Below are 10,740 nucleotides of genomic sequence, written 5' to 3'. Positions count from 1 at the left end.
CTGTACTTTTCCTATTGCTCCAGTGCTAGAAATGCCAGGCTCAAAGTAGGTGCTCAATAAACACTTGAGTTGGTTTGAATGGACTCCCAATAAATTAAGAAAAAATTTAATAAGGACACACATGACATGGTACATTTGAAGAAAAAAGAAAACTTTATATTTAAGGGTTAAAAAAATATGCATTAGTAAGACAGAAAAAATACTCAGGTGACTTAATAGACCACAGGATGGCCACAAATCAGCATCAGTGTTTTGCTTTAGATCTAGAAGCAAAGGATCTTTGAAGGCATCAATGAACTTACAGCAAGCAGAAACCGCGAGGTGGTTCTCTCTCTTTAATCTGACTCATTCTTGAAGTGGTGTGTTCAATTATAAATTCTACAGCTAAAGAAGAAATTTGAGTAGTTGGAGAGAGTTAAGAAAAGAATCAAAACTCTCATACATTGCTGGTGGGAAAGTAAAATGATGCAGCCACTTTGGGAAACAGTCTCACAGTTCTTCAAAAAGTCAAACATAGAGTTAGCATATGACCCAGCAAATCCACTCCTAGGAATATACTCAAGAGAACTGAAAACACATATCCAAACAGAAACCTGTACACAAATGTTTACAGCAGCGTTCTTCATACTAGCCAATGGATAACCGTGATAGCCGATGGATAAACATAATGTGGAATAGCCAAACAGTGGAATATTATTTGGCCATACAAAGAAATGAAGTACTGATCATGCTACGACATGGAGGAACCTACCCTGAAAATATGCTAAGTGAAAGAAGCCAGACACAAAAGACCACATGTTCGGGGCTGGCCCGGTGGTGCGAGTGGTTAAGTGTGCACGTTCCGCTGAGGTGGCCTGGGGTTTGCCGGTTCGGATCCCAGGCCCGCACCGATGCACCGCTTGCTAAGCCATGCTGTGACGGCGTCCCATATAAAGTAGAGGAAGATGGGCCCGGATGTTAGCCCAGGGCCAGTCTTCCTCAGCAAAAAAGAGGAGGATTGGCATTGGATGTTAGCTCAGGGCTGGTCTTCCTCACCAAAAAAAAAAAAAAAAAAAAAAAAAGACCACATATTCTATGATTCCATGTATATGAAATGTCCAGAATTGGCAAATCCACAGAGACATAAAGTGGATTAGTGGTTGCCAGGGGCTGAGAGTAAGGTGGATGGGAAGTGACTGCTAGAGGGTATAGAATTCTGGAATTAGATATTGGTGATAGTTGCACAATTCTGTGAATATACTAAAAACCACTGAATTGTACGCTTAAAGGGTAAATTTTATGGTATGTGAATTATATTTCAAAAAAGCTATTATTTTTTTAAAAAATAGAGAAAAAAATCAAGGGAGAACATGGGGAGGAGGGAAATCTGGGCAGCAGGACCCCCACAGAATGTTAAAACAAATAGGAGACAAGAAAGCAGTTCTACTAAAGGTTCCCTTTTCAGGCATAGCTAACTTTTTCAACTTTTCTTCAATAAAAAAAAAATGATGGCTAGCTGAGGAGAAAATTAGAAGACATAGACTATAAATACAGCCTAGGGGGTTTAGTTTAGATACAAGGTTTATCTACCAATGGAAGTTAGAATAAGAGGTTTTCACATCTCTCTTTTTGGTGGACTTAAATAGTGCTTAGAATAGGTTTTATGTGTGCAGGACAATTTGTGGGAGTCTTTCCTGAAATGGGAGAGGGATGAATTAGATGACCTTTCGTGGTCTTTGCTCTCTTTGTCTTTCTCTGAACACTGTTAGTCCTCAGCAGTCTGTGTAACACGCTGCCTCCCATGCTTTAGTCTCGGCGAAATAAGAGAGGAGACACTCTGTTTCTTGAAAAGTTTTATTTGGTTTCTATATTCAGCCGTACACACACATTCCTCTTAAGACTGTAAAAGCCTTTTCCTCTAAACAATTACCTTTTCATTAAAAAAAAAAAAAAAAACTTGAAGCTACACTTGCAACCCATTTATTTCAATCATTTGTGTAAAGAAAGTCAATTCAGGTTAGGTATAGTTACCTCTACACGTGTTACTAAATGAATACATAGACTGTACTTGGCCTGGTAAATAGTTTAAAACCTCCATAAGCCTTTGAATTCAGTTTTATTTGAAAAATAAAAGAATATCATCCTCACTGATGTTTAGCAGGGGTGGAACCATCTCTTCTAGGCCCCCCACTGCCTCTCGTTGCTCCCTGCTTTTGCAGAAAACTGGTACCCGCTTTGGGTCCACTCAGCACAGTCTTTTTCACTCTCTGTCCAGGACCCAGATTCCCATGAACATAAAGCAAACTGAGAGACATGATTAGAGCAAGGAAGTCTCTTCTTGGCCCTGTCACTAGATTCAGATCAGATCCTTTCTAGTCTCTTTTTCTCTGGTCAGGTCAGATAGTGCTTCATTTTATGGCAAAGTTTATGTCAGAATTGATGCTCTTGGTTTCACCAGCACACACATTCAACAATGTTCATTCACGGAGCAAACAGAAATTTAAACCTTCCTATTTTTACTTACTAATATAGTCCTCCATTTCCAATATCTTCAAATGTCTTTAACCCAACTGAATGTTTACTACATAATAACAGATTATGGTCCTAGAGCCAGATATTGTTAAAACTTGATTTGTTGAGAACATTGACTAAAGAGAATTCCTCTCCAAGACGTGAAGCACTTCACCTCCTCGGGAGGGGATCCTGCTCCCTCCCTGCTAAGCAAGAGCATGGTCAAACTGCCCCTTCTCCAGGCCTTCAAGTCCATCAGCCCAGGTCGAGGTTGGCATGCTTCGATACGGGTCCAGAAGAATACGGAAGCATCTGACAATGAGGATGCCCAAAAAAATAAATAACAAAATCACAAAAACAAACGTGGTTTTCTGCTCCAGAGACATGCTAGAATCTGACGACGCATTCCCAAGGGGCACTAAGGGCGAAGGGATGGGCTGTCCTCCGTCCATCGTCCAGGGAAGCCAGAGCACAGGATCTCCCAGTTTCCTTTTCTTCCATCATCAATCTGCTGAGATCATGGTGGCTGCACTTTACGAAGGCTGAGATATCTGCTGGAAGAAAGAAAGGGAAGGGAAGGAATAGCTGTCAAAGAGCAACCTTATTTCTGGGCTCACAGTCATGTTTTTCAGACAGAAGAAGAAATCTAAAGTTTTTCACCAGAAATGCTTAATTCTGTATAATTATGGGGAAGAATATTTTACTGTTGCATGAAATTACCAGATTGTCCTCAGAGCGGCCACCTGGGGCCGAGAGAGATGGGCAGGGAAGGCATCCAGGGTACAAAAGATGAGAAATGTGCAAGGTAATGTTGACCTCAGGGTGTGCTGCCAACTTGACATCTAAACCCAGTCTCTCCTGCCAAGTCTCTTCTAGCTTCCCTCCAGTAATATTACTCTCACATCATTCTTATAATGGTACCATTGAATGAGCACCAGCTATGTGCCAGGACTGTGGCTAAACACACCATACGTCAGCCACTCTACTATAAGCTCCAGGAAAGTAGGGATCTCTATAACCCTGGTGCAAGAAAACTGAGGCTGCAAAAGGTGCTTCATATAGAAACTCTCTCAGGAAGCATCGGGTTCTGGGCTCTGGCTGCTGGCCTCCATTTTACTGCTAAATGAGTGTGGGACCTTGAAGAAGTCACTAAGCTGTAACATTGGAAGTAGAAATGCCTTCGTATCTCTTGGTGCTGTAATAAGGATGAATGTCTGGGAAAACCCTTTGAAAAGTAGACAGAGAAGAAAAACAAAGAAAACAAAGTGTTGCTTCACTTAAGATGTGACTAAGGGAGCTGTGACGCTTCTCCTTTGCTTTCTCTTGCCTGGGCCAAAGGGAAAGAGAGGTAGCTCAGACCCCCAAACCATCAAGCTACTGCTGCTGTTTCTTTTTTCTTCAGAAATCAAAGACCAGGTTCAATACTTGACCCCAGGAAGCACCTAGAGAACTGAGCTAGGGAAAAGGAATTGATCGACTGCATTTTGTTTTAAGTTTTACAGTGGCTTCCTACTGTTTAAGACTATTTGGCAGAAAGGAGGAGAAGGAAAAAGACAAGTTATCACTATTTCCATTTTACTGGTGGGAAAATGGAGGTCTATTGATATTATTGTTTGTCTTTCAAGTCAAATTGAAGTATACACAAAGGCTGTTAAAAGCCTCAGATATCGAACTAAATCAAATTTTGTAAAGGAAGGCCGGCCCCGTGGCTTAGCGCTTAAGTGCCGGCGCTCCGCTACTGGCGGCCCGGGTTCGGATCCTGGGCGCACACCCACGCACCGATTCTCCGGCCATGCTGAGGCTGCGTCCCACATACAGCAACTAGAAGGATGTGCAGCTATGACATACAACTATCTACTGGGGCTTTGGGGAAAAAAAAGGAGTAGGCTTGGCAATAGATGTTAGCTCAGAGCCAGTCTTCCTCAGCAAAAAGGGGAAGATTAGCATGGATGTTAGCTCAGGGCTGATCTTCCTCACACACACAAAAAAAAATTTGTAAAGGAAAGTATCTATATCAGACATTACTATATAGAAAAACATATGACATTTATTTATGAATTTGTCTGTAAGAAAAATCACATAGCAGAGTAGTCAGCTATGGGAATTAACATGGATTCAAAAGATATTATGCTTAATGAAAATAAGCAACCAAATAAAAATAGAAATTATGACCTAAAGCATTAACACAGTATTTCTTCAGTTAACTTATAATTGTTGCCTTGAAGTATAGCATTAGTAATCATAATAATAGTTTGCATGTATGTTGACACTTGGAAGTTTATAAAATCACAGTTTAAAAAAACAGTTTATAAAAGGAATTACAACCAGTATCTAGGAGGAAGGAGTTACCAGTTTTGGGGGAAAGAATATTTTGCAGCTCCATAACTCTGAATTTTTTTTAAAGTCTGGAATAGTTGCAAGAGATTCATTTATAATTATTTTTTTTTTAAGTAAGATTAGGATAAAATTTGACTGTATTCTTTTTTAAATAAGCTCCTTAGGAATATAGAGGATGTTCATGGATTGGGTTTGGTTTTGGTTTGTGTGTTTTTAGGCCCCCTCCAGCCTTGGGTGTTAATTCTCCATAGGTAACTGGGGCTGAGGGGAGGGGGCAGGAAAGGATGGCCAGAGCTTCCAATGCAGCTCTCTTCTGACGAGGGCCATCTGTACTCACCAAAAATACCAAAACTAGACTTAATCATACCAAATATAAAATTTTCCAAGGGCTGGGTCAAAAGAAAATCATATAGTGATAGAGGACTAGATGCCTAAGCGGTCTGTGCAATGTTCCTTCTTGTCTTTTCATGTCCTACTGAGGGTCCCACCACTTTGATCCCTGTCCTTCCTGCTGGCTTGCAAGAATCCCAGTCTTCATCCATTTTCCCTCCAGCCCAAAAGAGGCCAGAATCCTTTTCTTTGTCTATCCTCAATACAGCTGAAGTAGGTATGCATTTTCAGAAAGTTCTTTACGAAAACATTACATAATCCAAAAAGGAAATAACGTGAAGACCATTTACTGTATAAATTTCAACATAAAGATTTCTGGATCTGTGAGGTTCAATGAAGGCGGTGAAGGACTGGATATAGGACCTTTGGAGCCTGGGATAATGACTCCCTAGCCACAAGCTTGCTGACTAGTATAGCAACACCTCGTTCAGTCCCTCCCTTCCCACCTCTGGTCTCCACTCAGTGAGAGCCATCTTGACACCCAGAAGCAGTCTTCCCCAGCCTTGTCCTTCATACAAGGCAAAATGACAACTCCTCTTCTCCTAGCTCAACATCACATACCTCCTAGGCTTCTCCCATAACTCAGGTTTTAGAGCTGGTACACCATTCATCTGGGGGCTACAGTGATGAGCACCCATTCCCAGAAGCCCCAGCAAGTAACCTAGTCATCCTGATTCAGATTATCAGCCACATCTGCCAATCTCCCTATGAATAAGTCTGGGGCCTGGCTTCTTCACGGGGATGCCAACTATTAGAATGATTTAAAAATCCATTTTAATTTGCAGTTTTACCACTCTGTGCTGATTAAAAGGCAGATACAAGGACGTGGTTAACCCTCTTTTCAGCCTAATCATGAGTTTTGAGAAGCCTGTTAAAATATAAACATATATGCTCCAACCGCTTCCAGATATACCAAATGGATGAGAAAACGGAGATGAAAGCATTTTGAAAACTCTACAGTTCTTTATAAATTGCAAGCCTCTCCCCTCCCAGCATACTGTGGTGCCCAAGTTCCTATTAAAATAACTTTATCTGGGGGCCAGCCGGGTGGTGCAGCGGTTAAGTGCGTGCGCTCCGCTTCAGCAGCCCGAGGGTTTGCAGGCCCGGATCCCAGGCGCGCACCGACATGCTGCTTGTCAAGCCATGCTGTGGCGGCGTCCCATATAAAGTAGAGGAAGATGGACATGGATGTTAGCCCAGGGCCAATCTTCCTCAGCAAAAAAGAGGAGGATTGGCATCAGATGTTAGCTCAGGGCTGATTTACCTCACACACACAAAAAATAATAATAACTTCATCTGGTCAAACCATCAAAGGCTCCTATTAAATTGAATATTTTACTAAGGAAAGTGACACATTAACACATTATTAGGGATTGTTTATGAAAAGGGTTTCCACTTTAAGGAGGAGGATATGTGGTAGATAGGGGATTGAAGGAAGATCAATCCTGAGAGTGAGGGGCTGCTGAGAGGACCTGGGGGGAGCAGACTTGGGGTGCTATGATCAGAGGGCCCAGCAGGAGAGTCCTGGGGAGAGATGGGGGCTGGTGGGAGGAGATGAGAAGCTCATAAAGGGATATAATGATACAGAGCTCCAGAAAGAAATGCCAACTATTTCATAATTTTGCCTGGGACTGATTGAAATCCCTGGAAGAACTTGCTTAATTTCAAACCCACAGTCAACTAATCAATAATTTACAAATTTGGAAAGCTGAACAGCATGTGTAAGTTAAAGGAAGCATCAGATATAATAAGATGCAGGAAAAGAAATAAATGTAATCACTTGACTACCACAGTACAAAAATATTCAAAGATATCTAAATTTTTTAAATGCCTGTCTTAGAGTACAACATCCCTTTTTGGTAAAAATGAGTCTTAGAAAATGTTCACGGTTGCTTTTAGCTGAATAATGAAATCTTTGTTTTAGATAAATAGTGAAATTTGGGCAAGGAAACTCTTTCAAAAGATTCTGACACAACCATCATAAGTGTTCATAATAACAAAAGGTGGTTATTTTAAGTATAAGAGGAACCACAGTTACTCACAGCAGTATTTTAGTCCTGCCTGGCTTCCCCCATCACACAGCACGTCTGCCTCTTCGCTTTGCCAGGTCCATTTGTGTGTGCTCAGGAAATAAAGTCTAATTTTAATACTAGGCCAAGGAAATCTTAATTAAAAGATGCCATTTTCAAAAATCATCTAATACATCCCTCTTCTCAAGTCAAGCTCTCTGGACTCGGTGATAGTCACAAAGTCTAAAACACTTTGAATTACTCATGAAGCCCCGTGTGAGGAGTCCATCTTAGCCAGAGTCAGTCTCACTGTTAGCCACTTGCTTTAGTTACAGTAATTTGCAGACAGGCCCTCTCTTTCTTTCCTCACATTTTCTGCATCCTGCATCAAGCGTCATCTTTCTAAGCTCAGATCTTACCACTCCTACCTTCAGAAAACCTTTCTACTCCAATGTCCAAGGCCCCAACCCACCCATTAACCCCTTAGGGACCTGATATTTTCTGGACCACAAGTTGGGACATATTCTAACAGTGGAATTTTTCTAAGATATAAATTTATTTTCACATTAAGTTTAAAAAGGAACAAACATCAAATCACATTTGGTTTCGAGTAAAACGACCAATGTATTGATAAGAACAAACTCATGTGTAACTGAACCTGCAGACCCCCGAGGAGAACGTCCTCGCTTTGTCTGCTCTTCAGCTGGACCTCACACCTGCTGTGCTTTGGGCCTCCAGGTTTCCCCCCTCTGAGCTTTCAGTCATGATGCCCTCCTCCTCACCCTATTCCCACCTGTGGACTTCTCGCCCTACTCGGGGTCCACACCAAATACGGCCTCCTCATGGGGCCTACATCTCGCCCTTCATCAGAGGGATGGAGTGCTTCCTGCTCTGTCTCCAGCCGCACTTCCCTGCATTCTGTGGCAGCATCTCTTACAGGATGACTCTCCATGGTGTTCTGTCTCCCTCTCCTTAGTAAATAACAAGCTCCTTGAGGAATTCCTTGCTGGTCTGGGATCACTGCCTCTTTAAATAGAATTTGAATCAAATCTCTGGCCCCTTAGTCCAGGGAACCAAATTCAAACTTCGAGGTGCCAGCTGATACAGAGAGGAGGAAAAAAAGCACATGTCATCCAGCCAAACTGGGATGTCAGACCATTGTGTTTGAAATAGATCTTGTTTTAAAGAATCACAGATAGTCCGAATCACAATGACACTTTAATAGTCACAGTCTCATGATTTGAAAAGCAGTTATTTGGCTCGCTAAATTTTCCTTGGCCTCAATGCTGATGGGTGGGGTCTGAAATAGAAAAATCAGCTGGAGATAAGCAATTTCCCTTCTATTTAAGGGGTCAACCCTTTCTTACCTAATCTGCTTTTTTTGGTAGGGAAGGCAGCCATCTAAAGTATTCAGAATCCAAATGTCTTACATGGAAACTATAAATGTCAACATGTACCCTGCTCAAGCCTGGATCCTTCAGACATTTCATTTCATTAGCATCTCATTATACAATTTCACAGTAAGGAAAAATATTTTATCTGAAGAAAATGTATCTTAAAGCAATGACATGTTTCTTTTCTTATTTTTAAAGTGACAGCCACGGAATTAGGTAAGTGCATTTGGCACCTTGTTCCGGGGAACCGCAGACAGGCATTTGATTCCACCATCTCACTTTTGTGCTCATTGACTCAAGTGCTTACCCTCCCGCGATGGGTTGCAATGGTAATAGTTGTGGTAGATGCTGTACATATGTAGTTGTTCCTGGCACATAGTGAGTGTTCGATAAATAGGTGATGATGAATGAGTGTTTTCTCTTTATTTCTAATTTCTGTTATACAAGCTAGCACACGAAAGAATGGAGATTATAGGTAAACTGCCCCAAATCATAAAAATCAGTTACCAAAAGAGTATCATCCCCCAAAGGATGCTAGATGGCAAGTTTTTCTCTGGCATGTTGGAATGAGTAGAAAGTCATCATCCCTCGGCTGCTAATGGTATGCAGAGTACAGTTAAGCAATGCTGTCTGTATTTTAAGTATTCCTAAACCACATAATTGCCATACCCAATTTTTAAAACTTCTAGGCCAGAAACCTAATTATGTGACTTGACATGTTTTCAAAAGTGGACGTAAAAACAGTTCATCCATTGAGCAAAAACACACACAGGCTTGTCCAGTTTATATTCACATGTGACGGACAGGACACTTTGTCCTACAAAGACATCCTGTGTACCTTATTTATATTTATCTTGCAGACTAGTGAGACCAATCTGTAGTCTGTAACAGGAAGGGAATTGGCTAGCTAGGCAGGAGTGAATTTGCAGTCACTGGCTGAGACAAACTTACTCGAAGAGCTGCATTATTCTGCAACAGTTCTGAAGCTGACTGTTGAAATGTTAACATGGCTTTCAATGATTAAAGCAATACATATCCTGAGACTGATGTTAAATAGAATCACTCTCTCCTTTTTGAGCTAAAGGAAGCCTCAGCTGCATTGCTGTTGGCACAACTGGAATCTCGGGAGATACATCTCATCCTCCATCCCATGCACCCACCCCAGACTGTGATGTAAACATCCCCAACCCTAGTATACATCTCCCTCCACCACTATGAGCCCTCCACAAACCACCTCATCATCTAAGTAATCGAATCACTAGGTAAGCAAAAGTTATTCACCTATGAATCTTACGGAGATTCTGTGTATGAGCCCAGGGAACAGTAACTTGCATTCCAAAATATACACACAAAGATACAAAATGTTTTCTGTAAATTCAAAGGATTCACAGCCCTCTTGGTGACCAGCCAAGAACTTCAGGTAAAGATTTCCTAGCGGTTTCTAGGTACTTCACGCATTTTAACTGCCCCCCCGCCCCATCTTTGGCTCACATAAATACATGGCAACTTTCATATTCTTCTTTTCCAGATACAGCCCGCCTGTTCCAATAAAATAGCCCTGATGCTTCAGAATTCACAGGACAGCTAAGGGTAAATATTATTTTATATACTCAAATAATAGACCCAAGTCCACTTGACAGCCCATCAACAATGATTTTAAGGACATGTGAGTGCGGTCAGCTACACAGGTCAACAGGCAGTTTCGGAACTGTTGCCAGCCCCCACTGCTGCACTGTTCGGTCTGTTCCCTCCGGCCAACCCTGCAAAGTCAGCCTGCAGACACGTCTGCTTGGGTTTGTGAGTGGACCCTGTTGTTCCCAGCTCACCGATGCTTGTCAGCTCTGGGTCAGCAGGCGACCCTTCTCTTCAGCCTGAGCCCCAACCACAGCTTGACTCCTTCCCTATCTTAATCTTCTTCCTAACACCTGCTTGAAGAGTTTTAAAGGGACTGCAGAGCAAGGCTGCAGCCTAGCTGACAACATCAGAACAATACCACGCGAGTGCCCAGTCAGCAACTGGGGGTATCGAAAGGCACCCCCAGCAAATTGGAACTTGTAACTTCAAACAATAAACCTCCTGTTCTACCCAGTTTTCTTTCTCTTTCCTTGTGTGTTTCTTAG

At 41.9% G+C, this 10,740-nt stretch overlaps 1 protein-coding gene across 1 annotated transcript; it reads right to left on the bottom strand.

Annotated features, from left to right (window-relative positions):
- Positions 1-2,696: 2,696 nt before the first annotated feature.
- CTXN3 (cortexin 3) lies at positions 2,697-2,942 on the bottom strand. Its single transcript, XM_058540319.1, has one exon. It carries the CDS (start codon positions 2,940-2,942, stop codon positions 2,697-2,699), a length of 246 nt encoding a protein of 81 aa, XP_058396302.1.
- Positions 2,943-10,740: the final 7,798 nt, after the last annotated feature.

This window comes from Diceros bicornis, chromosome 1, assembly GCF_020826845.1.
Source record: "Diceros bicornis minor isolate mBicDic1 chromosome 1, mDicBic1.mat.cur, whole genome shotgun sequence".
Lineage (NCBI taxonomy): Eukaryota > Metazoa > Chordata > Mammalia > Perissodactyla > Rhinocerotidae > Diceros > Diceros bicornis.
The sequence above is the reverse complement of the archived record's forward strand: the minus strand, read 5'-3'. Positions and strand labels throughout refer to the sequence as shown.

Excerpts from the sequence above, each read along its gene's own strand:
- CTXN3 (XM_058540319.1), bottom strand. The coding sequence starts at position 2,942 with ATGGACGGAGGACAGCCCATCCCTTCGCCCTTAGTGCCCCTTGGGAAT.